Raw genomic sequence first — 27,011 nt, forward strand, 5'->3', positions numbered from 1 at the left:
AGTTTTGTCAATAATATTTAAACTGAAAGGGAAAGTGGATGAAGATATAGATAATGTAATAATGATTTCGTTTGACTAATATGACATTGTATAAAAGTTAAGTTAGACAGGCTATTACAAGTAGTGGAATGGCACCGTCTTCTTCACTCTGATACCGATTGGTCGAATAGACTATTTTTTAATTTTACAATACAAGTTTTTCAAATTAGTTATTAAAATAATAATAATAAAGAAGGACGGTTGCCGGTTGCGTTCGTCCAGCTGCACCACCCGGCCTCCGAGCCGGCACTTTGCTTATTGTTTTCATTTTATATATCTATGTTCTTTTGTTTAATATAGATATTTTATTATTAATATTAATATTATTAAAAATATTAAAAAAAATTACAATAATATTTCTTTAATTATCCTTAATATTATTATCATGGTCGTTTTAATCCAAGGAAGCCAACTGGCCGTGGGTAGGCTGATCCACGTGGAAGGGAGTGGGAGACCTCAACGTGGGTCCCATGGACGGCATTTAGCTATATTAACAGAAGCATGCATGGGATCCGAATGAATCCAATACTATTGGAGAGGATAACTATAAGGAAGATTCAGTCCCCGTCGGCTTAAAAAATTGACCACCACAAACACTTTTCTAGTTAATGCGTACATACATCTATACAAACGTGCAATGCGCCTAATTGATGTCTATAAGTGTCATTTCGTTCTTCTATATAATCATTCGCAAAAGTAAGATTGTTTGAAGGAAGTTTCTTCTAACCTAATTTAAAGGAAATTTTTGTCTATCATTATTGTACGATCTTATTGGAAGTTGGAACGACTATTTTATTATTTAAGAACAAGACTACAGACTCCAGATGATATATGGATTTAAATTTTTGATTTGAATTTATAATAAATATATAGTTTTTAGTTAAATTTTAAAGATCACGTTGACAAGCCGCACTTAGGAAAGGAAAATGTCTGGGAACGATATATTCAGTGTTCATTGTCCCCTGTCCCTAGCAGTTGTCATGGGTCTACCTAAATTTTGGTCATGACTCATTAATGGTTCTGGTCGGAGGTCTAGGTGGACCCGCTCTCACAAACCAATAGTTTAAAGATTAAACTAACGAATTTAAACAAAATTTTGTTCATTTACTAAAATGGGCATTTGTCTTTCTATTTTTTCTCCGAATCATTTTGAGGAGGGAGTGGGGGGGACATTAGAGCTTGCAGTCGAGGACCAGGACCTGCCACGTGGAACGAGGTGGAACCGACACTCTGGCAACTACAGGAGGTCTTCAAGGGTTGGCTCGCCAATTAACTGACCTTTTAATTCTACTTGACAGGTCATCCAAGGGGTGCAAGAGCCAATGGAAAAATTACGGCCCAGAAAAAAAAGCAAATAAAACTACAGTATTTATTGCATAGCGATTTTTTCGTTTTAACAATAATAAGAAATTTTTGTTTTAGTAAAACAGAGAAGAGAATGGAGAGAATGGAAAGACTCATATAAGAAGGCCCGGAAATTCCTGGCATTGGTTCCGACCTGGTGTCCTGGACGAGGAGAGAGCCTCTCTCTTTGGCCTAAAACCCTGTACTTTCTCTCTCTCCTCTCTCTCTCTCTCTTTGACTTTGTCTTCCTCTTTGATCTGCAACTCAGAAGCTCTTTCTCTCTCGTTCGCCTCATGGGTTCTTGCTAATTTGTCTTCAACACCAATGAGACTCATGTTTCCGGGTATCCTTTCCTGTTTTCTTGTAGGAAATATCTTCAATATATGTGTGTGCACAATATTTTCTGGCTTCTTTTTTTCTCCCCTTTGAATTCTTGGGATGTTTTTGGCTTCTTTTGTGAATTTATAGCTTTTTGTACGAGGAATCTGCTCTTGTATTAATGATTTATTTAAGGATTTTTAGCTGCGCATTGTCATATTTTCAATTTCTTTTAAAGATTTTTCATTTCTTTATTTAAATCACGCTCTTCTAATTCTTGAATTTTTAAGGTGACGTATTCCCATCATGTATTTACGTAATCTTTGTAGCAAGAGTTGTGGATTTGTCGCTGAATTCGTCTGTACATCTTTTATATTCATCCCTCAAACGTGACGTTTCAGATAATTATGCGAAGCATTCGTATGCAAAATTGCAAATTGAATAGGAGCCCCTCTAGGGAATGCTGTGCTTTCGATGCATGAATTTTGTTTCTTTGTGTTAAGGATACTGTATGCTGCATATTGTCAAATTTACGTGCTCCTCAACTAATTTCCCTCTGATGTATAAGTAGGCGTTGGAAGAAGAAATTGAACATACGGACAAATTAGTTTCATCGTGGAGAAGATTCGGGATTCCTTTTATGGACATGTCTCGATTATACTAGTTTTGAGCTGAAATTTGGAGAAATGACAAGGGGAAGGATAAGAGCAAAGCTCCAGCGGAGCCATCTCTACACATTCTCATGCCTCCGGCCGAGTAACGCAGGGGCTGAGGGACCGAATTTAGTTCAAGGCTCGCGAATTGTACATTGCAACCAACCTCATCTCCACCAGAAGAAACCTCTGAAGTATTGCTCAAATTTTATATCGACCACAAAGTATAATGTTGTCACGTTCTTGCCCAAGGCTATCTTTGAGCAATTCCGGAGGGTTGCTAATTTGTACTTTCTTTTGGCTGCGGCTCTTTCACTCACAGCAATTTCGCCATTCAGTGCTATAAGCATGATCGCTCCTTTAGCATTTGTCGTTGGGCTCAGTATGGCAAAGGAAGCCCTGGAAGACTCACGTAGGTTTGTTCAGGATATGAAGGTTAATCTCAGGAAAACTAGTGTTCATAAAGGGGATGGTGTTTTTGGTTATAGGCCATGGCATAAGATTCAGGTGGGGGATGTGGTGAAAGTTGAAAAGGATCAATTTTTTCCTGCAGATTTACTTCTATTGTCGTCAAGTTATGAGGATGGGATTTGCTATGTGGAGACTATGAATTTAGATGGTGAGACAAACTTGAAGATAAAGAGATGTTTGGAGGAGACCGTGCCTTTGAATGATGATGAATCTTTCAAGAATTTCACTGGGATGATCAGATGTGAAGACCCAAATCCCAGTCTTTACACTTTCGTGGGTAATTTGGAGTATGACGGTCGTGTGTTTTCTCTTGATCCCGGTCAGATTCTCCTAAGAGATTCAAAGCTCAGGAATACAGCTTATGTATATGCTGTGGTGATCTTCACTGGTCACGATAGCAAAGTCTTGCAGAATGCAACAGACTCCCCTTCCAAAAGGAGCACAATTGAAAAGAAAATGGACTACATCATATACATCCTTTTCACTTTCCTTGTAGTGATCTCATTGATCAGCTCAATTGGCTTTGCCGTGAAGACTAAATACCAAGTGCCGGATTGGTGGTACTTACAACCCCAGAATACTGATAATTTATTTGATCCCAACAGGCCCGCATTATCTGGATTTTACCATCTGATAACTGCTCTCATCCTTTATGGATACTTAATACCCATCTCACTTTATGTTTCAATTGAGGTTGTAAAGGTTTTGCAAGCAACCTTCATCAACCAAGACATAAATATGTTTGATGAAGAAACTGGAAATCCTGCTCAAGCACGGACATCAAATTTGAATGAGGAATTAGGCCAGGTAGACACCATCCTATCTGATAAAACTGGTACTTTGACCTGCAATCAGATGGATTTTCTAAAGTGCTCCATTGCGGGCACCGCATATGGCGTGCGTTCTAGTGAAGTTGAACTTGCTGCCGAAAAACAGATGGCTATTGAGGAAGAGGAAGTAGACCTTTCCAATTTTCCCATGCATAGAGATAGTCAACATGATTCCAGGAGGAATGTCAGAAGAGCTTCAGAAATTGAACTGGAGACTGTCATTACTTCTAATGTTGGAAATGATCAGAAACCTGTCATAAAAGGGTTTAACTTTGAGGATGGCCGCCTCATGAATGGAAATTGGATAAAGGAACCCAAAACTGATGTCCATTTACTTTTCTTCCGGATATTAGCAATTTGTCAAACTGCAATTCCTGAGCTGAATGAAGAGACTGGGAGTTGTACATATGAAGCAGAGTCACCAGATGAAGGGGCTTTTCTTGTTGCAGCGAGAGAATTTGGTTTTGAGTTTTGTAAAAGAACTCAATCAAGTGTGGTTATCTGCGAAAGATATCCTAATCCAGGGCAACCAGTTGAAAGGTAAGAAGGATTGAGCTAGATAGTAGGGCCTTTTCGTTAATGTTTTTCACATTTTTGTCTTCTTAGGGTCTTTAATATTTACAGGGAGTACAAAATTATGGATATACTCAACTTCACCAGCAAAAGAAAGCGCATGTCTGTAATTGTGCGGGATGAGGAGGGACAGATTCTGCTTCTGTGTAAAGGTGCTGACAGGTAAGGCTCATGAACATCCTCCTAATTCTTGACTTCCCTTCAGAGGTATGACAGCCGAATATACCATGAACGATCCTATATCAGTTCTATATGGTACAGAGAGATTGTTAATTTTTTCTTTTGAAGTTATCTATCGAGGCTAAACTAAACTATCTACCACAATATTTACCATTTGATGCTTTAAGCTTTAGACATAGTTGTTGGCTCTTCTACTCTTTTACCTAAACTTCTTTAAGCTCTTTAATTGTGTGGAAGACCAAAACATTTTGCTTTTTGACACGCTAATGCCCATCCATTGTTGCTCCTTATACAATGCAGCATAATTTTTGATCGACTTTCAAAGAACGGAAGAATGTACGAGGAAGTTACTACCAAGCATTTGAATGAATATGGAGAAGCTGGGTTGCGTACATTGGCACTTGCTTATAAAATGCTCGAGGAGTCTGAGTATGCCACTTGGAACATTGAGTTTCAGAAAGCCAAAGCATGTATTGGGGCTGATAGAGAGGCAATGCTTGAGCGGCTATCAGATATGATGGAAAGAGAGTTGATTCTTGTGGGTGCTACTGCTGTGGAGGACAAATTGCAGAAAGGGGTAGACATACCCATCCTTTATATCCACAACGGTAATGTATTACTCTTTTGGATGCTCCAACTTAACTCCAATTTTATCCCTTGCAGGTGCCTCAGTGCATTGATAAACTTGCACAAGCTGGTCTCAAGATATGGGTCTTGACCGGGGATAAGATGGAAACGGCAATCAATATAGGGTCTGTTTCTTTTGAATTGATTAAAACACTATCCTTAATAAATTATTCTTTTCTTAATGGGTTTTCAGAAGCAGGACTTCTTACTGAAACAGAAGTAACCCTGTTTTGCGTGATGCAGATTTGCATGTAGTTTGCTCCGACAGGGCATGAAGCATATCTGTGTGACAACTATGAGTTTAGACTCTTTATCCAAAGATGTCAAGGAGGTACAGTTCTTGGAGAATGATTATACAAATTCACTTCCAGGTTATTGCCATCATTAGATATTAGACATTGGTTTTTGTCACTAATCAGGCTGTGAAAGAGAACATTTTGAATCAACTCACCAATGCCTCTCGAATGATAGAGGAGGAGAAGGATCCACATGCTGCATTTGCATTAATCATTGATGGAAAAACTTTGACCTACGCTTTAGAGGATGATATCAAGCATCAATTTTTAGGCTTAGCAGTTGCTTGTGCATCTGTCATATGCTGTCGTGTCTCTCCCAAGCAGAAGGCAATGGTAGGATCTTCTTCTCTTGTCTGTCAACACGTGACTGTCTTCATATTATCTGTATCGCTTTTCGATTGTCAGATCAGCGATATTCCTAGGAATGTGTTCTATTGCATTAATTGGTTCTGTTTGCATTTATTTAATTTTGGCACCAGGTAACAAGGTTAGTGAAAGAAGGAACTGGGAAAACCACCCTGGCAATTGGTGATGGTGCAAATGATGTAGGAATGATTCAAGAAGCTGACATTGGTGTTGGCATCAGTGGGGTTGAAGGTATGCAGGTTGGTAACAAATCTGACTGGTTCTTCTGCACAATATCTCTTGAAATGAGTTTCGGTTCTCATTCTTGTTCTTCATTTGGTCTCATGTTGGACTCTAGCATGAGACTAGTTTCTGTCTACATCTTTCACTTCCGATTGGAGGACAAAATCCACTCCCACAGGCAATTTGGGGGAACTTCCTAATTTTCCATGTGATGAGCAGAATGGTATTTTTATCATTTTTCTCTGTTGGGAGATGCGGTGGGTTTGAGATTATATTTTAGTTGTACGTTACTTATCAAAAAAATACTTTAGTTACACATTACTTTCCAAAAAAACACTTCAGTTGCACATAATCTGGTATACATGAAACCCCCCATGTGGAGGCAGAGAGAGATGTTGGTAAGCATGTTCTACTCAATTCATCTTCCCAGACGTTGATGACTAAATCTCCAAATCAAAATTGCTTGTGTTGCTGATATTTGTTTTTTTAGGGATAATTGATATTTGTTTGTTTTCTTAGATATTGGACTATTTTCTAGTTAGTCTGTTATTATCAATGTTGTCTTATCAAGTCAAAAAAAAACATGCACGAGGTTTTTCCTCTAGAAGCATGTATTTCTCCTGGTTATTTCAGTGAAGGCCCTAACTTAAAAACTATTTACAGGCTGTAATGGCTAGTGATTTCTCCATTGCCCAGTTTCGGTTTCTGGAGAGACTTCTGGTGGTCCATGGACACTGGTGCTACAAGAGGATTGCTCAGATGGTAACAGTTAGATAGTAACCATCTCGAATTTTGATTTATTAAAACTGTACATGCGATTGTATGCCATCATTTCATCTCATTCATCCATGTTTAACTTTGAGTTGTTGACATTCAGGTTTGCTATTTCTTCTATAAAAACATAGCATTTGGTCTCACCCTCTTCTACTTTGAGGCTTTTGCGGCCTTTTCTGGACAGTCAGTTTATGATGACTGGTACATGCTGTTGTTTAATGTTTTACTTACATCATTGCCCGTCATTTCACTTGGTGTTTTTGAACAAGATGTCTCTTCTGAAGTCTGCCTACAGGTTAGTTGTGTAGAGTAGTTTGTCATCCATATTCATCTCAACCCTACCGTAATACTCACATATATCCACCATGCCCTTTGCAGTTCCCTGCACTATATCAGCAAGGGCCAAGAAACCTGTTCTTCAACTGGTACAGGATTCTTGGGTGGATGGGCAATGGTGTCTATTCCTCCCTCATTATATTCTTCCTCAACATCATCATCTTTTACGATCAGGCATTCCGTGCTGGAGGCCAGACAGCTGATATGGATACCGTTGGTACGACAATGTTTACGTGCATAATCTGGGCTGTCAATTGCCAGATTGCCCTCACAATGAGCCACTTCACATGGATCCAACACCTCCTGGTCTGGGGCAGCATTGTCACCTGGTATCTGTTTCTCTTACTCTATGGCATGACATCACCGCTTATTTCTGGGAATGCCTACAAACTTCTGGTTGAAGTTCTTGGTCCTGCTCCTATTTATTGGGCTGCCACCCTTCTAGTAACAATTACTTGTAATCTTCCTTACTTCGCACACATATCTTTCCAAAAATGTTTCAATCCAATGGACCATCACGTCATCCAAGAAATCAAGTACTACAAAAAAGACGTCGAGGATCAACACATGTGGACTAGGGAGCGGTCCAAAGCCAGACATGATACCAAGATCGGGTTCACAGCAAGGGTGGAGGCAAAGATCAGGCAGTTGAGAGGCCGGCTACAGAAGAAGCACTCCTCGGTTGCATCATGACCATGTCCCACGATTTTCCTCTCTTTTTTTTCGTAGAGTTTGTGGCTGTTTGTAGTTATATGCCTTGGTCTTTCTACTCAAATTCATTTATTTGGTTTCTTTCTTATCCAGTAAATTGGAGTCGGTTGAAGTCATTCATTACAGAAACAACATTAGAGGCTGTTGTTGTATGTACCATGCTTATTGAGGTGAAGAATTTATAGTTTGTGAAAACGTGTTAATATTTACATTCTCCCCTACGTTAAAAGGCTTTGACTAATAAGAGCAGTCAATATTATCAGTTTCTTTTGAAGTATTTACACACCATTTTAATGACAGTTACTTGGATCGAACTATACAATTACCTCTCTCTCTCTCTCTCTCTCTCTCTCTCTCTCTAACCTCATCGTCAACTTATATAATAAATTGATTTTATATTCAAGAATAGAAAACGTACCAACTCATTTGAATTTGTTAAACGTTCAACGTCAATTCCCCCCATCATTGCGGTATGACCCAGTTCGTAGTAGAAAGCGGGTAAAAAACCAGATCCTTTTATTTATTTTTTGACTTATTTTCATTTACTTATGGCATTTAATTTGCTCCAAAATGTAACTTTCCAGCCATAGTGTTTCTTAAAATAGTTCAGTCCATAAAGAGTAATGTTAGATACAGTCATGAATTGTGTAAGTGTTACGTATTATTTTAAAAAAAGAGTGGAGTCTACTATTAAAAAATTAATTTTATCTAATAGTCTTATATTTACTTACTTTATTTAAAAGGCATTTGCACACTTTATGACTGTAAATATCATTAATCATATAAAAAGCATGGTAGACACTTTAAAAAAATTTAAATTTTTTATGTTATTATTGTTGCTCAGACTCGGAGTGCTGTTGTTATGGTTGCAATAAGTTTAAGGTTTGTTACCACCTGCGTATACCCAAAAGGATATACCATACCAACCTGACCGTTAGTTTTGATAGATGAGATGAGATTGAGTTGTGATAAAATTAAAAAATTTTAAAAATATATTGTTAAAATATATTTTTTAATATTATTTTTATTTTATAATATAAAAAAGTTAAATTATTTATTTTATTTTATATTAAAAGTTAAAAAAATTGTAATAATTAGATGAGATGAGATGATATAATTTCTGAAAATAAATAGAAATTAACCGCACGAAGAAAGTAAATCGACGTCGTTTTCAGACACCTTACACAATCAAACAAAGCAAGGCAAAGAAAGAGGGAAAAGAAAAAAAGGGACCATTTATAAGGGCAGTAGGAAATCTCTTTTCGATTCGATCAACGCGCTGTACGTGATAGAGAGAGATATCATCGCCATAATGCCGCCTCTTTCTCCATCTTCCTCTTCTTCACTCCAACCCTAATTTTGGTTCACCTTTTGCCCGCACTTCTTGCCTTTGTGTTTGCTTCCTTGTCCCATGCCATCCTGACTTCTTCTCCGCCTTTGATTTTTGTTGTTCGCCGAGACTTGGACACGGTCAAGGCTCTGAAGATCTCTTTTTGTCCAATTGTCCTGGGAGGGGCTTAGACTGGGAGCTAGGATTCCGTTTGATCGTGGTTTTGGGAGTTATGGAACCACGCGTTGGGAATAAGTTTCGACTAGGCCGGAAGATCGGTAGCGGATCGTTCGGAGAGATCTACCTCGGTCTGTCATTCAATTCATCTTTTGTTTTGGGTCCTATTAGTGGTCTTTATTTTGGAATTTCTAATTGTGTCAAACTATTTTCAGGTACTAATATTCAGACGAATGAGGAGGTTGCGATTAAGCTTGTGAGTTCTTTTTTTCTTTTCATTTTTTTTTTTTTTTGCTTTGCAGATCGTCTAAGTTTTTGTGGAATCTTTTAATTATGGTTTTTACTGGTTAATTGGATTCTGATGTAAAGGAATAGAATTTTCCTGGCAGTTGCTTTGTTTGCTTGTAGAGTTCTGATGGTTAGGATCGAGAAACTAGTTGCTGAGTCTGATTTTGTAGGTTTTCATGCTGATGAAACTTTTGTTTATTGCTAGCCAATTTTCTGTGGGTTTAATTAGTGTTAGCTCGCCGAGCATTCTATAATGCAAATATAAATTAATAATAATTTTTCGGAATGCATAAGTTCCAATAAGCGTGTTTTCTAATACTAGTTTTTTTTTTGTTTTTTGGTTACTCAGGAAAATGTCAAGACAAAGCATCCGCAGTTGCTTTATGAATCAAAGTTGTATAAAATACTACAAGGAGGAAGTAACGATCTTTAGTTCTATCCTTGTTGCCTTTTTTATTTATTTATTTTTATCAATTTACCCAATTCTCATCTATTGGAAATCTATATCAAACGTTCTTTCCAATTTTGGCAGCTGGAATCCCAAATGTCAGATGGTTTGGCGTTGAAGGAGACTATAATGTTCTCGTGATGGATTTGCTGGGACCCAGTCTTGAAGACTTATTCAACTTTTGCAGTAGGAAGTTGTCTCTTAAGACTGTTCTTATGCTTGCAGATCAGATGGTATAGTTTCCCTACGGCATGCATATTATTCTAGAACTTCATCTGCATTGCAGCTTTGGTTCCATCAGGGCAATCTAATCTTAATATTCCTGTCAGATTAATCGAGTTGAGTTTGTTCATTCCAAATCATTTCTGCATCGGGATATTAAGCCTGACAACTTCCTTATGGGTTTAGGGAGGCGTGCAAATCAGGTTTTACTGTTAAACCCTCTTATTTCTTCAATTATTGATTTGTGCTCTCATGTTATGATTGAGGCATTTCCTGATGCATACTCTCTTGTAGGTCTACATCATTGACTTTGGTCTCGCTAAGAAGTATAGAGACACTTCAACGCATCAACATATTCCTTATAGGTTAGTTGTCTTACACTAGTCACAGATAACATTGGTTTACATATTTCTGTAGGTTGTGTATGGTTATTGAACCAAACTCGACATCTCAAACCAATCATTGATGGGACCCACTACTTTTTCAACTTCTCATAAAAAAGTTAATTTCATCTCAACCTACTTCATGCATTTCAATCTAAAAAGTTAAACTCATCTTAACTTAAAAAAGTTAAACCCATCTTGGTGGGATCCACAAAATACTACTATTCACAACTCAACTTATCTCAACATCCAAACCTAGCTTTAAAAAACCTACATGGTTATGTGAGGCTGTTTATTGTACTGTGCTCGGCTCTCCTTTTTTATTAAGTTCTACCAAAAATGTCATGATCATTATAGATTTTATGATTCCCTAGTACTGTTTTTATATCGTTCTGATTTTTTCATTTACTCTGCAGAGAAAATAAGAATTTGACGGGAACTGCAAGATATGCAAGCATGAATACTCACCTTGGCATCGGTATACCTATCAAACTAATTTTACTTCCATTTTTTTTTGGTGATACATAAGTGCTGATCTTTATAGCTAACCCCCTCCCCCCGCTTTCTGACCTTGTGGTTCTGACTCTTTGCTATGTTGCTTTTTGTGTTACGTAGAACAAAGCCGCAGGGATGATTTAGAATCACTTGGATATGTTCTTATGTATTTCTTAAGAGGAAGGTGAAGATTCCTGAGCACCAATATTATATTGTATTCTTGTTTCATTCACTTGTTTGTTCCATTATGACCGTCTATCTTTATAGTCTTCCTTGGCAGGGACTGAAAGCGGGAACTAAGAAGCAAAAGTATGAGAAGATTAGTGAGAAGAAAGTATCAACTTCTACTGAGGTAGAAACATGCTGTAGGATAGTGTTTGAATTTATGTCAATACGTATGCGGTTTATATGTTAACTGACTAGAGAGGTTGTTGTTCCCTTCCCTAGGCCTTATCTCGTGGTTATCCTACAGAATTTGCTTCATACTTCCATTACTGCCGTTCTCTACGGTTTGATGATAAACCAGATTATGCTTATCTCAAAAGACTCTTCCGTGACCTTTTTATTCGTGAAGGTTTGGACTTTCTGTCTGCCATGGGGTTCTTAGACATTTACCTGATAAATTATATGACAACCATGCTTCCATTTTTTCTGTTATATTCAGAAAATATTTTCAAAATTTAAGAGTCAACTTTTTCTATGGCTTCAGGCTTTCAGTTTGATTACGTGTTTGATTGGACCATTTTGAAATATCAACAATCCCAGATTGCCACTCCACCTAACCGGACTCTTGTGAGTGACCCTCAATCGCATTATTTGGTTTTTAGCACATATACAGTAAAGAAGTATGTTTTATCTTACTTCATTTACGATCTTACAGGGTTCTGGTGCTGGACCCAGCTCTGGTGTGCCACCAACTGCAGCAAATGCTGATAAACAATCAGGTAATTCTGGTGTTTCTTTCTCCCCCCTTTGGTTTCAATGTATTAGTCATGCTCATGTTGTAATCCAATGCATTGGTCAATCTATCGGTATAGCATATGCATCCTTTAGTTGCAATACTCCGGCAAGTTTTTGGGATTTTATTGCTTTTCTCATCAGTTTCATAGGAACAACTATTTCTCAAGTTCTATTTTTTCTTTCTTTTGGTGTGTATATATATATATATATATATATATATATATAAATGTATTCATGGGGAAGGTTTAAGTGACTTTTGGAATAATGGAGGAAATTTTTTTATATGGAAGTTTTATTCAGGATGGCTAATGATTTTTATGAGGTGCATAACATGCCTTCTACCACCAGAAACCCTATCATAATAAAATAAACTTATGAAATAACCTACAATATGTAACTAATCATGAAAAAATAAGTGAAAAGACCTTAACTGCTGTAAGATCTATGTTTGTGGTCAAAGTGGTGTCCAAACTGTACTTCCAATGATACATGTTAGAACGGTCTTTTCCATGGTCTTCTCATGATGCACTCTTTCCAAGTCTTGTTTCTCTCAAACTTATACATATAAGTTTGTGCAACTTGTTCTACATCATTAAATCTTATGAATGAGTTGCCAAGATCCTTTGGATCAATTGGCAACACCTTGGTTTCTCACTAAGAGAACCAAGGATCGAATCCCCCTCTCCCATGTATCAAAAAAAGTTTTGCCTATCAAAAAAAACAAATGCAGATATACTAAACTTTTTCATGGTATTTTTTTGGTGGCCTGTATATACTTTTTCCATATGGAGTTTAATCCAATAGTTTGGATATCTTTTCACTTTATATTACTTGAGGATGAGCTATTTAATACGTTAAATTATTTAATGTTGTTGCAGGTGGGGAAGAAGGTAGAACTATTGGTTGGTCTTCTGCAGATCCCTCTCGTAGGAGACACTCTGGACCACTTATAAATGCTGGAGGCTTGTCTAAGCAGAAAAGCCCAGTCGTGAATGACTCAACTGCAGCTAAAGATTCTATGGTATGTATTCTCTTACTAAAAGCTAGATTTGAAAGAGTTTCTGTGCCCATGCATGTGCTTCAATTTGCCAGTATGAGGATTTAGTTTCTCTATCACAGAAAGTTACAATGTATGCCCTTGATCGTTATGGGCTCGTAAACCTGTCCCAGATGCCTCTGAGCCCTCTGAGAAGGACAGATTTTTCTAATGTTTTGAGTGTCATGATTTTGTGATAGATTATTTGGGCAAAATGAGATGATTATTCATAAAAAATAAAAATAAAAATGAGATGAAGGCCTACTTATGCCACTTTTAAGTGGGGTGGTAAGCTTTTCTGTGGTAGATCTATTCTTTTAACCAGTGGAGTTGACTTTTTCTAAAAACTTCACAATGCACAACTACTCTTTTAAGATAGTATGTAGGAATTTTTTTCCTTCACAAGTACAAAATAGAATTATAGAAAAATGGCATCCAAGTACACCTGAGGGATACAAAAGAATGAAACCAACAGTAAACGAAAGTCAAAAGACGAAGAATTGATAAAATCTGAAAAAGTATGAAAGAACAAGTAGTCTCCACTCTGCCTCTACCTATCATTTGGATAAAGCTTGCCCAATCCTTTGAGCTGCAATAAACCCACACTCTCTTCCTCTAGTTTGGCTTTTGTGTTCCAACTAGGTACATTGGGACCAACACAAATTATCTGTTATTGGCTGCACAGGACACCGACACCCACTATACCTCAAATCATGAAATTTTGACCTTTGCATCAAGCAAGCTACTGGAAGATGAGATTTGCAACCAGTTATTTTTAATTACATTAATATTTATTTTTTACAAATATTTTTTGGGAAGGACATAGTGGAGAAGGTATTCTAAAGTGTTTGAGAAATTCAATATATTTTATTAAACGTCTGGTGAAGGCATCATATTCAGATTTGTGGCAAGAGTCTTGAATCTTCATGTGCCAGCGTGCATGTTTGAGTCACTTGAAGTTGCAAGCAAACGCCAGTAAAAGTGTGCTACCAGTTTTTTTTTTTTTTTTAAAGCACTGTCTATTGGAATCTTTCGCTAAGATTTCACACCGTGCATCCTCTGGTTGACGGAGAATGCTTGAATTTCTCAGACCATTGGGTGATGTTTAGTATGTTTTGGTGTGTCGGGGAATATGATTGGTGCTGATAACTGTATGCCTATTTGAACCATCATAAGAAACTATGTTTTCTTTTGCGTTAGTAAAGTTTGGTTCTACTTTTTCACTTTGGACTCGTTATTTGTATGTGGGTACATGCAGTTATCAAGTTCTAATTTCTTGCGATCAAGTGCATCGTCGAGGCGAGCTGCTGCCTCTAGCAATCGCGATGCAGTAATTATTAGCAGTGAAGCTGACCCTTCTCGCACTAACACAGCAGATGCAAGTGCAGGAGCTCTTCTTAAAATTTCCAGTGGGCAAAGAAGTTCACCTGTTATATCATCCGAGCACCGGACACCTTCAGCAAGAAATGCCTCAAATATAAAGAACCTCGACTCAACCCTTAGGGGTATTGAGAGCCTGCATTTTAACAATGATGAGAGGGTACAGTTATAGCCGCACCCGTTCTTAATGCCGCACCTGTAGAATGATCCACATCGAGGGGACAATCTCTCAAACCACCCCAAAAAAAAAAAGGAAAAAAAATGAGTGAGAAAACTTTTCTGCATTATTCTGTCTTTAAACTGTTCGCTATCTTATTCTGTTTTTTGGTTTGTTATTGTTCTTTTATTTGGTTGTAGTTCTCAAACCAAATGCAAAGCCCAGGATACACGAAAACTAGTGCCATTATATATGTAAATAATTGTAGACAGTAATGTTTAGGGTTATGAATCACAGGCAATGCTTCGGTGTGATTCCACTTCCCGATTTGGTTTCATTTGTGATAACTCTCATATCAAGCTACCATTTCACCTGAAAATCGATATTCTTAACAGGAAAGGCAAGTTTCGATTATTGTTTCCAGCACTGCAAGGTTTCGACGTTTCCTTCTGCAGAACACGCTCCCATTTAACTTTTCAAATTAAGCATAGGCTGATGCTTTTTCTATATATGAATTAAGTCTATTTGTAGTTTCATTTATGGGGGAAAATGTAATCCGTAAAGCAACAGAGCACATACTCCTTTTCAATGCTTTTAAAGTCATTTTGCTATAAGAAAACTGATTGATAAATAAGATAAGAGTAATACTACATATAGTCATGAAATACATAAATGTAGTGCAGTCATTTTGAAAAAGAGCGAGGTCCACTATTAAAAAATTAATTTCTTTTGATGTAGATCTTATATTTATTTATTTTTTTTAAAGCGACTGCACGACGCTTGCATACTCACGACTGTAAGTATCATTTTTCATAAGATAAACCAAATATAACAATAAATGTTGTAAATTTCACGTAATATATCCATCTTCTAATCTAGATCTTAGAATTCAAACATAAATTCCAAAATGCGTTAATTTGAAAAGAAAAATCAGAAACATTGTCCGGATGTGAATGGCTCTTCAATTAATGCTAATCTTTGGTATTCCTTTCGGTTTTGATTTATTCAACATTTCTGGCTGGATTGAACTTTGAAACACCATACATACATACCAGAAAAAATTTAGGTTCCAAGTACAAAACGTTGGAAACAAAGGAGTATATAATGAATGCATCTGATTCCCGAACTAGCTTTTTAAAAATAATAAGATGATAATCTTTTTACATCAGGATCCCTCTGCGGGGACCGATGGTGTGCACGATCGGTGGAGCAGGTAAGCGAGATAACAAAACGATGGGACAGCAGCAAAAAGTGCCTTTAAAGGCATGCATTGTCTAATGGCATAAAATAGGGGTAACACGATCTAAACTCTAAACAGTAAACACAAACATTTTGGTTGGGGGAAAAAAGAAAAGTCTCAGAAATATTCCCATGACATTCTTTTCGAATTTATTTGTTGGAATAAAGTCTCCATTTTACGTTAATGATCATTCCACGTTGAAGTTTGACAGTACATACACATATATATAAATATATATATATATATATATATATCAGTTCCATTTCTTGCCTCTATATCCTACCTGGGATTTATAAATCATGAACTTTTCGTAAGAAATGTTGCTCGTTGTGCCTATAATTATTGAAGTTGCAGAACTGTGGGGAGATTTTATCTGAACTTGTTGCTATTGCTGCTCAATGTCACATATGATCCAGTAATTTTTGAGGTAGAAAAACCATAGACAAGTCAGTTACTTTTTTATTTTACTTTATTGGCAATGGAGTTAAATGAAGGGGAATCAAAACTTCCACTCACTTGGCTTCAATATCACTAAAATCTTGCGAAACACAATCAACAAAAGGGAGAGAGAAAATTATACAATGACCCAGAAAAGAAAATCTTCGTAATCGTTTTGATCTTTATAGAACTACCAATGAACGGATGGCAAAATCAAATCAGATTCGCTGCTCAGTGCACAAGTTACCACAACATGCATGCTCAGAGATTCAAGTCAAACATGCCAAAAGCCAATTACCAAACAGAATCCGATGGCTCGTTTCTACTTTTCTTTTTCCTTTTTTTGCCTCCTTTTGTCAAAGTTCAGAGCTAAAATAAAACTAATTTGCTAAATCATGGACCATGATCAGATTATTCCCAGATCAGAGTATTAAAAATGTGAAGCCCAAAGTAAAGCAATATCTTGTGATTGGTCTTTATAACATTAGCTTAGAGTAGGCTTCTTAGAACCCAAAGAAAAAGAAAGACAGTTCTCTCACACCTGTAGTTGTGGTATTTGGTATAAATAAGAGGACTTCAGTCCTATGAGATTCAAGATTTTCAGACACATACTACAATTTCAAATCCTTAACAGACTTTGTGAACTAAAAACCAATGTAAAACCTTCAATTTGGAAAATAAGTAAGATATACCCATCGATCACCGCCATCCATAGACCACTTGGGTGTATGACTTCTTGAGCCACCTAAAGCTCTTCCTGAGAGACCCTTTCATCTTTCCTTCCACAGCATAAACCTTGTACCCAGCAACCCTCTTCTTCCTCTGCAATTCTGGGTCACCGAAGCTCCAGCTTTTTGAAACAGCCCCAACAGTGCTTTTCCCTTTCTTCATCTTCACTTCCTTTACAATCTGGCTTGGCTCTGCAGATGAACCACCATAACTAACACTGTAAGACCTCAGATCTTGCATGCTTGTTGGGGCAGTCCTGCCTCCATGGTAGCTCTCAAGCTGCATCCTCCCCCCATCCCTGCATGACTTGGATCTGAAATCCTCCATAGGGAACAAGCAGACAGATGTTGAAAGTCTCAAGGATGAATGAGAGGCAATAGAGGAAGAAAAAGAGAAGCTTGTTGGATTTGGTTTCCTTTCCTTTGCTGTGCTGCAATTGTTATTTAATGCCAAATGTATTTAATTTATAATTTGGAACAGCTCAAGATGGTGTTTGCAGTCGTTAATTTGATGTAGCTTTTTCTAGTGGACTTTATAAGATGTCTTTTTGTTTCCAACTTTGCTTCATGCCGTGGAGTTGCATGAGGCTGCTGAGTTTGACCGGACCTGATTACACACGTGGAACAGATTAGTTTGAGGGCAGAGTACGAAAATTCGGATATCTTTCGTGTTCGAAACAAATACAATTTACATTGAACTAACTGATGGTTCTAATTAAATCCATATCATTTTTAACAAACGAAAATTCCATGCACTCCGAACTTATAAAAAACTCAGTAATATCAGAGAAAGTTTATTGAGAGAATAAATTATAGATTAAAACTTTTAAATCTAGAAATTAACCTATCAATGAAATATATATATATATATAACAGAAAACTTGATAGTTAAGAAAATTAAAGATGACATGATTTTTTTTTTTTTTATATAAAAAAAGAACTATGAGAAAAAGAGAGAGACAGAGAATCGAATCCAAATGAAGCAAAAGAAGACTTTTGAAATTAAATAAAGAATTGTTTTTCTATTTATTCGGACACCTGTTTTGAGTACTCTTTATTGCACTTATAGCTAGACATCATGAGGCACAAGAGTGTAATTGGAGCAAATAGCAATTATTATAATTTAGTAAAGGAAAATATTATATGTACTTGAAAAAAAATTTACAAAAGATGTATTTCTCTATATGTTAGTTATTGATATGCTGAAAATCATAAAATTTAAAATTTAAAATTAACAAAATGAATCTTGTAAATAAAACTGGAAGTAGATGTATTTTAGTAAATGGCAGTTCAACTTACAAAAAAAAAAAGGTGGGCAGTAGAGATTTTAGGAGAAATAACAATTTTGGGGACCATTGAAGTGAAATTAGAAATGAAGAGTACTTTGGTAATAAAAGCAGAAGAGAAGTTTCAAAAGCCAAAAGGGAGACGACGTGATGAGTTGAGATGGTTTGTAAATAATAAAATAAAATATTATTTTTAATATTATTATTATTTTAATATTTGAAAAAGTTAAAATATTTATTATATTTTGTGTGAGAATTTAAAAAAAATTATAATTATGAAATGAGTTGAGGCAAGTTTCCAATCCATACAAGTCCAGGTAGAATTTCAAGATGGACAATGTTAGAGTCACCGAGAAAGGCGACATTGTATTACCGATAGTGCAAAATGTAATTATTTTTTTGCTTTTTTTCAAATATTTTTTAAATCCATTTAAACATTTAAAAAAAAATAAAATCGTAACTTTATTAAAAATTATTTACTTAATCATTAAGTAAAAATAATAATAAAAAAATAAAATTAGTCACTTTGGACTCCAAGCATTTTACTTTCAAGGTTTCACATTATTCAGGAACTTTTTTTTGTATGGAAATAACCATAAAGTGATTGGTTCTCGGGGAAAAAAAAAACAGAGAGAAACTATAATTGCTTTTCCATCATTTTGCTGAAATTTGGCATTAATACAGGGAAAACATGGAGGCCAGAAAGATGGTAAAGTTGGACAAGAAATGATAAAGCAGGTTGGACAGCTTGACCATATACCAAAAGGAAAAGTCTTGTTTCAAGCGCGTATGTGCATTAAGATTTGATAAAAATTAAGTTTTAGAAGATATTTTTATAAACTAGACTATATAAAAATTAATATTTAATTTTCTCAAAATTATTTTTTCTTAACTTAGCCCTTTCAAACTAGATTTTCTTATTCCGTCCTTGAAATTGCGCACTAATACTGACATATAAGACATTTGTTTAATGAAACAATACGAATTGAAGATAAAAATAATTTTCGTGAGATAAAAGGCATTCTTCTTCTCTCAAAATTTTTATTTTTTTATTTTTTTTTAATAAAAAAAATTATATTAACAAAATACATAATTTGATGCGTTAAACCGTTTGTATCTATCAAAGCTCAATACAAAATATCTGAAGAATAATCATTCATGAAACAGCTTCTTAATGCTATAAAGACTTGGGAAATTGTTTGAATGGGGCCTAGCAGTTTGATTATATCTCAACTGTAGGACGCTCAGCCTCCCCAATAAGGACAGATGAATCCAGTAGTACAAATCTGCATCCAATCAAAACCACTTCTTTGAGAAAGATCAGATCAGACCCAGCAATATAAAGAACCATGGATAGTGTTATTTTGGGCTGAAAAGGGTATTTTACACGTGCTGCTACATGTTTGCTCTATGCAGCATGCTATTGTTTTTTTATTTTACGGGAATGGAGGCCACCAAATTTTCAGACTGAGTATGTAAATATGATATTCTTGTTGTTCATGCTCAATATGCTAAATTATTCTGACCAAGTCAACGATCCACTTCGATATCTCCTCGAACAAATTCTAATGGACCTCCCAAAATTCGTAACTCAATCTTTAGAATCGAAAAGAACCTCTCCAAAGCAGAACCCCCTTCGACCTATCTCTACAGAGTAAACTCCAGTCATATGCACTTTAAAAAATTTCCATACTCTGTATTTTAACGATAATGCACGCTGATCTCCTTCCAGAGTCCTAACTTTATCGAAAGAGAACTTCGACAAGAGGTTACAAACATGCACTTCGGGTGAACAAGTTAAGTCGAGAGAAAAGGCTTAAGGCCAAAGTCCCAATCTTCCAGCCTATATACTGCAGCCACAGTAGAGGACAGATTTTTTAGGCCATTCCCCCCTCTAATCTTTAACATAAACCAGTTTTTTATATTATAAAGGAAATACATGAAACATTACTGACCAATTAGAGCTAAAACATAACAATTTTCAAAAGATAATAATAACAATAAGAATGGGCTTAAAATACAACTAAACAAAACAAAATTTCAAGAATCCTTTTACTCCGAAACTGGCAACTTCACTTCGAGTCTTTATATTGCAATAATGCACAACCCCTAAACCCAATTCATTAAACGGTCAGATATGTTTGGGAGCATTAACTTAGGAGACTAGATAAGAGGGAGGAAGAGAGAATGAAACTAAAAACCTTAATTAGTACTCGTTAAGAGGAAAAACCCCTATGCCTCAACCAAACCAAAAAGGCCCATCACAGGAGGTCAGCAATATTATTTGGCAGCTCCTCGATGACCACATTATAGAACTTCTGAATGTCATACAGCATTCTTTCATCATCCTTTGTAACAAAATTTATGGCAACACCCTTTCTCCCAAACCGTCCACTTCGACCAATACGATGAAGGTAGTTTTCTGGTTGAGTAGGAAGGTCAAAGTTTATGACTAGGGACACTTGCTGCACATCAATACCTCGAGCCAACAGATCAGTGGTGATGAGAACACGTGAAGAACCAGAGCGGAACTCACGCATAATTATATCGCGAGTGTTCTGGTCCATGTCACCATGGGTGGCTGACACAGTGTGGTCACGGCTTCGCATCTTGTCAGTGAGCCAGTCAACCTTGCGTCGTGTGTTCACAAAAATGACACTTTGGGTGATGGCCAGTGTCTCATAGAGATCACAGAGTGTCTCAAGCTTCCATTCTTCCTTATCAACATTGACATAGAACTGCTTGATACCCTCAAGGGTGAGTTCATCACGCTTTACCAAGATTCTCACGGGCTTGTTCATAAACTTCCTGGTGATCTCAAGGGCTTCAGGAGGCATTGTGGCAGAGAACACCCCGACCTGAACTTTGGCTGGCAGCAGCTGAAAAATATCATAGATCTGACAAACAAAACACCAATATCAGGCCAGAAATAGCAAAATGCCTTCTCAAAACTGTCAAAGCTCATAACAGAACTAAAAGAAAAACTAAAACCGGGTGGAAGGGGGATGAGAGAGGGAGAGAAGCAACACAAACGATTTTTATATAAAGGAGCAGCAATGATGCTCAATTCTTTTTGATAAAATATCTTTGATCCGTCAAGTTGGATCTAAATTGGTTGCAAATGAGACACAACTAAGTTGGCTATTGATAGTTGCCAAATGCATGGAGAACTTCAAAAACAAACAGTAAAATGCATACTAGTACTTTCGTCGATCATCTACTGCAAATATAGGAGAAGCAATAAATCACACCTAATCCCATTAGTTATCGTGAAATTATTATTTCAAGTTCTTCAGATTATTATGAAATGACTCAAATAAGCTCTTCATAAAAAGAAGGTTCCAAATTCTTCTGCATTAAATTAGAACTCTTACTGATGAACAAAACATATCTAGAAATCCTAATGAACTCAGATCAAAACTCAAAAAACATTTATTGTTAATCCAACAAGTCCAAACTGCATCTATTTCTACATCATTCATTTCTTCAACAGCTCAAATTATACTTAATCAGGGCAACAATGCTCCAATTGCTTGCTGTGGCATCTTATTACCTGCCTGTGTTGTTGATTAAGAACAGAATCTTCCAAAATATACATCCACCACACATCACATGTAAACACTCATCTGACAATAAAGTGCGGTCTAAAAAACACTGCATCGTATGTATATGCAACACAACTAACAAAAGAATTGAGATCAAATAATTGACAAACCTGGTCCTTGAAACCACGAGAAAGCATTTCATCAGCCTCATCCAATACAAACATCTTAATTGAATCAGGGCGAAGCGACTGCCTCCGCAACATGTCAAATACACGACCAGGAGTACCAACAACAACATGGACACCGGCTTGAAGAATGCGTTGATCCTCACGAACACTTGTCCCACCAACACAAGCATGAACCTTCACACCAAGATAATCACCAAGCGCCCGCATAACCTTCTCAATCTGTTGTGCTAGTTCTCTAGTCGGTGCCAAAACCAAAGCCTGGCATTGGACAAGACCATAATCAAGTTGCTGCAAAATACCAGAGCAGAATGTTGCTGTTTTTCCTGTTCCAGACTGAGCCTGTTGAATCACATCAAGGCCTTTGCAGAAAGGAACAATCCCCCTTTGCTGAATTGCAGAAGGCTTCTCGAAACCTTCAAAATATAAGCTTGTTAATACACTCAACATATATAGGCAAGAAGTAAAAAATAAGAAGGATAATAACACAGTCCATGACAACATGCACATTTAAAAAAAAATGTTACTGAAACAATAATCGGAATCCAGACTGGTGGGATGCTGAAGATTTTGTAACAACTTATCATCGAGTGGTAAGAGATAGTGTAAAAGCAGAACCAACCAACAAGAGTTTTTAGAATGCTTTGCTAGTCAACTTTGAAGAGTTTCCTTATATTAGTACAAATATTTTAGCAGGCTGGTGGTGTCAAAATTACAATTTCACTTCATTTTCTTTTCTTTTGTCAATCATAATCATATAATGAAACCCTTTATACCTACCATAAGCATAGATACCCCTCAGAAGGTTTTCTTGCAATCCCATTGCATCAAAACTTTCATAAACCTCGTCGTATGAGGTGAAGAAGTCTTGCCCATCAGCTGAGAGCCTGCAACAATCAATTTATCAAAAAGACGAAAGGATGCGAAAAATACAAAGCAGATAGGATCAAAGAAATGTTAAAGTAAGCAGACTACTTACAACTCGTTCATCTTAGTATCAAACTGACGAGCATCAAATTGTGAACCTTCTGGAGCCGCCCCTGCCATAGCTGTACACAGAAAGGCAAAACATATACAGCAACTTCAGCACAGAGCTAGAAGGGCGGGCAAGAGGGAGAGAGAACCAAAACAGCAATAACATATGTAAGTTCCAGACTCAAGTCAGAGACTCTATAAATGTGTGTGAAAGAGACAGTAACAACAAAAATTTCTGTAACATTTTCATGCAAGAGTAAAAGAAAAACTGTTGTAGGTATTTAGTGAAAAAAGTCCAGAAAATTCATGTGGAAAAATGTTACAGCAAAAGGGTCGTAACAAATTTGCTCTTTTTTTATGTTTACAGGGTAGGGGTGGATATCAAAACGTCAAAACTGTACCAGAAGAGCCAAACTTGCAAACCAAACAAATAGAAGTGCAAGTATTAGATTTCTTCTTTAATTAATATATGGAGAAGATATTCTAATGGGTTGACAGCAATCTGCTATATTGGGACATAAATCTGCTATCATTTTTTCTCGACATTCGACCAGGGTAACCTTTGAAAATTAAAATACAGAATAAATTAGAACGAAAACTACTGAGTCGATAAACACTTCCCCTCATGAATTATGATACACAAATGGTATGGTTAACGTCTGTTGGTCGATCCACTAATTGAATCTCAACCTTTGATAACTAATTTTTAATTCACCTATCAAAATATATAAAAGACGCGCTTATAGAACACTGAGGCCAATGGTTCCCAAAATATTCTTCCACCTTCTTGTTTGAAACTGACGGGAAAAGTAGACAAGGAGACAAAACCAGGTTCTCGAACTTTTTTTTATTACCGTACCAGTAGCTTCGCAAAAACAAAACCTGGGTCTTTTCACAGTCAGCAAAAAGCAGCCGTTGTTTCCAAAAATAATATACGTGAATATAAAACCCATGCCGATAACGTTCAGACCTCAAAACTCATCTATTTCTCAACTCCTAAACACTAAAGACCGTACTTTTGACTACCCTATCATATTTCCTCCCTCCTGGTTTCCCCATAAAAAGGCACAGCACCCATTGAACATATCGCGTAATCGAATATCTCAACAGAACCAAAATCCAAAAAAAAAAAAAAAGATAAACAAGAACTTAAAAAACCTGCAGATCCCACACGCGAACACAACGCAATCACTACCCAATAAACAACGCATTGACCGACGGTAACGAATCTTCAAACCAAAAATAAAAACAAACATCAAAATCCCGCTGCAATAACAACCGACCCATCAACCCGTAAATACACATGCAGAGTCCTATGGACACAAAGTAGCATCATGTTCAGAATACAGGAGCGGAGATAAAGACCTACTGATTGTTGATGATTGCAAGTTGGAGAGATAAGAGAGAGTGAGGGTTTGTTGCGGCTTTGAGGAAGGAGGTAGCTAGGGTTTCCAAACTCCTCGGATCTGCGCCGTGGAGTTTGAATTGAATGAAAGGAGGCGGACGAAAAAGCAGTGAGCTTTTTATACGTTCCAAATGGGTTACGTGCGTGTGAATTAGGTTTTGTTGCTCTCGTTAAAATAATATTTCAGGTTCCAGATTCGTCCCTGGGATTTCATTTTTTTACCTTCGATCCGTTTGGTTGCTGAGAAGATTGTGCTCTCACGCGTCATGACTCGTGACGCTATTGAAATTGTAAAAAAATTAAAATTTAAAGAACTCGAGATTGGATTGAAAAACAAAATTAATAAAATGAAACATATACTTAATATGTATAATATTAGAGCATCAGCATCCGTTCCTATAAGTTTTCCTATAATTTGGTTAAAAACTACACTTTCTAAAATCTTATCATAAATTGTACTTATCTTTTAAAAATTTCATACTTCTCATTTTTTTTCATTTCTCTATTTTATTAAAATTATTTTTTCTATTATTTTTTTATTAATTTTTTCACTCACTTTCTTTTCCAAACTTAACTACCAACTCTTTTATATTTTTCTTTATGTTTTTAACTATCACTTTCAACCTAATTTTGTAAAAAGAAATCTGATTTTTTTTCTAGTAAAATAATAATTTTTTTTTTAAGTATGTGCATTTTTTAACGCGATGATATTTGTGATAGATAAATAAAAATGAAGATTATGGTTTTGTCTGAGATGTAACGATAATATTTGTTGTCCTTTGTCTATCGGTAACATTTTGATTCACATATAATAGTAATATTTGCTGTCTTTTATCTAACAGTAACACATCTGTTGTACAGATGCAACAATAATTTTTTTGTCATTTATCTAGCAGTAACACATCATCTCCAACTTCCAACGGTAATATGTTTTGTCATTTGTCTAACGGTAACATATATTGTCTACGTAAAATGTAATATTTTTGTCTTTTGTATAACGGTAATATTTTTTATACTATATATAACAGTAATATTTTTAAAATTTTTTCTAACTCCAATGTTTTCAAACGGTTTCATTTTTGTGTATAAATAAGAGAACTTCCATTACTTTCTTTTACATCTTCAGCAATCTAAATCTCATTTCATTTTCAGAGAAATTTCATTCCGACCTCATTTTCCATTGATTCTAAAATGATTCATTCATTTTTTCATAAATTGATGTTAAACTTATCTTCTAAATATGAGTTTGAGGCAAGCAAACATAACATTTACTCAAACAGAAAACACTTTCATGTGAAAATCCAAGAATATTAGCATGTGAAAATATTGATAGAATTATACATGTAGAGCTAGGTTGAATAAATCCAAAAAATTTAACAAAACATTCATTTCAGAAGTAGTTCCTTGAAAATGGCAAGCTTATTGATTTTAACTACTATAGTGAGCATCTTAAATTACACATAGTGAAATGGCAAGTTAGATTAAATAAATTACACAACAATTAAAGTGAGAAATTAAACAAGCAGTACAATGTCTACGAAAATGTAACTGGCAGTAAAATAAAGAACATCAGAGTTGCATGTAAAATTATTCATATGAATCAAATTGCAAGTTAGATTCAATTAATGGCATAAGTTTCACAAAATATAAAGGAAATGAAACAGTGAATCTATATGGGTTGATAACAGACAGTGATGCATCATAGCATTTGCTATGTCAAAGCTATAATGAATAGCATAAGTTTCACAATTTCACTAAACAAATATCAAACAAGTAGTGAATCTGTATGGATTGTTCACTAATAATGAAATAAAGTATAAGCGTGTCAACAAAATGCATAATGAAATGACAAATGTAGATTGAATAGTAGAATGCATAAATTTTAGAAAATACAAATCAAACAAGCAGTTAATCTGTATGGAATGCTCAGCTCCAATGAAACAAAACAACATGCCAACTCCGCAGCACGGTGAAATAGCAAAGGTAAATTGAATAGCATAACACATAAATTTCATAAAATATGAATAAAAAAGAACCAAAATATGTATGGATTTATCACTGGCAGTGAAACAAATGGGCATGTCAAATTCTTAGCATACTGAAATGGCAAAGTTAGATTGAACAATATAACACATCAAGTTCACAAAACACAAATCAAACAACCAACATTTGGTCATTGAGTTTACAAAATTTTTTCCAAAACCTTGTACAAAAAGTGTCATTATAGAAATCATAGAGAAGTATACACATAACCATTTTGGTCTAGTGGGCTAGGGCTTTTGAGATCAACCTCAACACTTAATAATGGAGTTACAAAGACTCAAAATGGTAGAGCAGAAATGAATTGAACAACAAAATTTATATTATAGTTGACGGTATGAGGGATAGGTATTGTTTGTGCGAGTTTGTGAGAGATGAAACCAAAATCGTGAGGTTTTTGTGCCATTTGTTCGAGAAATTTTTACATATTTCGTGAAAAATAATAAATGGGCTATTGTGGATTGTAGAGTACGAGATAGATAATAGTTGTTCAAGACGCGAGGGACATTGAAGCTGTTGGAGTTGGAGAGGAGAGATAAAGGACACTCGAAAA

General features: G+C 35.9%; 4 protein-coding genes across 8 annotated transcripts; 2 read left to right on the top strand and 2 right to left on the bottom strand.

Annotated features, from left to right (window-relative positions):
* The first annotated feature begins 1,441 nt into the window (after window positions 1-1,441).
* LOC109002011 (probable phospholipid-transporting ATPase 4) lies at window positions 1,442-8,021 on the top strand. 3 transcript variants are annotated; one of them, XM_018979570.2, is made up of 11 exons: window positions 1,442-1,726; window positions 2,273-4,195; window positions 4,280-4,390; window positions 4,709-4,985; window positions 5,072-5,160; window positions 5,279-5,366; window positions 5,455-5,664; window positions 5,811-5,936; window positions 6,583-6,681; window positions 6,797-6,988; window positions 7,072-8,021. In XM_018979570.2, exons 2-11 carry the CDS (start codon window positions 2,388-2,390, stop codon window positions 7,720-7,722), a joined length of 3,651 nt encoding a protein of 1,216 aa, XP_018835115.1. In that variant the 5' UTR covers window positions 1,442-1,726; window positions 2,273-2,387; the 3' UTR covers window positions 7,723-8,021. The 3 variants fall into 3 exon arrangements, with proteins under 3 accessions (XP_018835115.1, XP_035548194.1, XP_035548193.1); XM_035692301.1 differs by having other exon boundaries at window positions 1,445-1,585; XM_035692300.1 differs by having other exon boundaries at window positions 1,469-1,726; window positions 2,270-4,195.
* Window positions 8,022-8,987: 966 nt separating this feature from the next.
* On the top strand, window positions 8,988-14,695 carry LOC109002012 (casein kinase 1-like protein 2). Its single transcript, XM_018979571.2, has 14 exons — window positions 8,988-9,378; window positions 9,463-9,503; window positions 9,885-9,954; window positions 10,068-10,216; window positions 10,313-10,408; window positions 10,500-10,570; window positions 11,005-11,066; window positions 11,204-11,267; window positions 11,351-11,435; window positions 11,531-11,657; window positions 11,793-11,875; window positions 11,964-12,027; window positions 12,922-13,064; window positions 14,338-14,695. The coding sequence occupies exons 1-14, from the start codon at window positions 9,303-9,305 to the stop codon at window positions 14,629-14,631; spliced, it is 1,425 nt and encodes a 474-aa protein (XP_018835116.1). The 5' UTR covers window positions 8,988-9,302; the 3' UTR covers window positions 14,632-14,695.
* Window positions 14,696-16,722: 2,027 nt separating this feature from the next.
* Window positions 16,723-17,517, bottom strand: LOC109002013. Its single transcript, XM_018979572.2, has one exon. It carries the CDS (start codon window positions 17,348-17,350, stop codon window positions 16,994-16,996), a length of 357 nt encoding a protein of 118 aa, XP_018835117.1. The 5' UTR covers window positions 17,351-17,517; the 3' UTR covers window positions 16,723-16,993.
* A 2,815-nt stretch (window positions 17,518-20,332) lies between these two features.
* Window positions 20,333-24,561, bottom strand: LOC109002014 (eukaryotic initiation factor 4A-15). Of its 3 annotated transcripts, none has more exons than XM_018979573.2 (5): window positions 24,383-24,561; window positions 23,018-23,087; window positions 22,819-22,925; window positions 22,024-22,454; window positions 20,333-21,205 (listed from the first exon to the last, which is right to left on the bottom strand). In XM_018979573.2, exons 2-5 carry the CDS (start codon window positions 23,083-23,085, stop codon window positions 20,570-20,572), a joined length of 1,242 nt encoding a protein of 413 aa, XP_018835118.1. In that variant the 5' UTR covers window positions 23,086-23,087; window positions 24,383-24,561; the 3' UTR covers window positions 20,333-20,569. The 3 variants fall into 3 exon arrangements, with proteins under 3 accessions (XP_018835118.1, XP_018835119.1, XP_018835120.1); XM_018979574.2 differs by having other exon boundaries at window positions 24,379-24,535; XM_018979575.2 differs by having other exon boundaries at window positions 24,172-24,386.
* Between the last annotated feature and the right edge of the window lie 2,450 nt (window positions 24,562-27,011).

The sequence above is a fragment of the Juglans regia genome, chromosome 7 (assembly GCF_001411555.2).
Source record: "Juglans regia cultivar Chandler chromosome 7, Walnut 2.0, whole genome shotgun sequence".
Lineage (NCBI taxonomy): Eukaryota > Viridiplantae > Streptophyta > Magnoliopsida > Fagales > Juglandaceae > Juglans > Juglans regia.

Excerpts from the sequence above, each read along its gene's own strand:
- LOC109002012 (XM_018979571.2), top strand. The coding sequence starts at position 9,303 with ATGGAACCACGCGTTGGGAATAAGTTTCGACTAGGCCGGAAGATCGGT. Across the intron at positions 9,379-9,462 it reads GTTCGGAGAGATCTACCTCG|GTACTAATATTCAGACGAAT; the intron begins GTCTGTCATTCA and ends AACTATTTTCAG. Across the intron at positions 11,658-11,792 it reads TGACCTTTTTATTCGTGAAG|GCTTTCAGTTTGATTACGTG; the intron begins GTTTGGACTTTC and ends CTATGGCTTCAG.
- LOC109002011 (XM_018979570.2), top strand. The coding sequence starts at position 2,388 with ATGACAAGGGGAAGGATAAGAGCAAAGCTCCAGCGGAGCCATCTCTAC. Across the intron at positions 4,391-4,708 it reads CTGTGTAAAGGTGCTGACAG|CATAATTTTTGATCGACTTT; the intron begins GTAAGGCTCATG and ends TATACAATGCAG. Across the intron at positions 6,682-6,796 it reads ACAAGAGGATTGCTCAGATG|GTTTGCTATTTCTTCTATAA; the intron begins GTAACAGTTAGA and ends GTTGACATTCAG.
- LOC109002013 (XM_018979572.2), bottom strand. The coding sequence starts at position 17,350 with ATGGAGGATTTCAGATCCAAGTCATGCAGGGATGGGGGGAGGATGCAG.
- LOC109002014 (XM_018979573.2), bottom strand. The coding sequence starts at position 23,085 with ATGGCAGGGGCGGCTCCAGAAGGTTCACAATTTGATGCTCGTCAGTTT. Across the intron at positions 22,926-23,017 it reads GATACTAAGATGAACGAGTT|GCTCTCAGCTGATGGGCAAG; the intron begins GTAAGTAGTCTG and ends TGATTGTTGCAG. Across the intron at positions 22,455-22,818 it reads GAGGGGTATCTATGCTTATG|GTTTCGAGAAGCCTTCTGCA; the intron begins GTAGGTATAAAG and ends TATATTTTGAAG.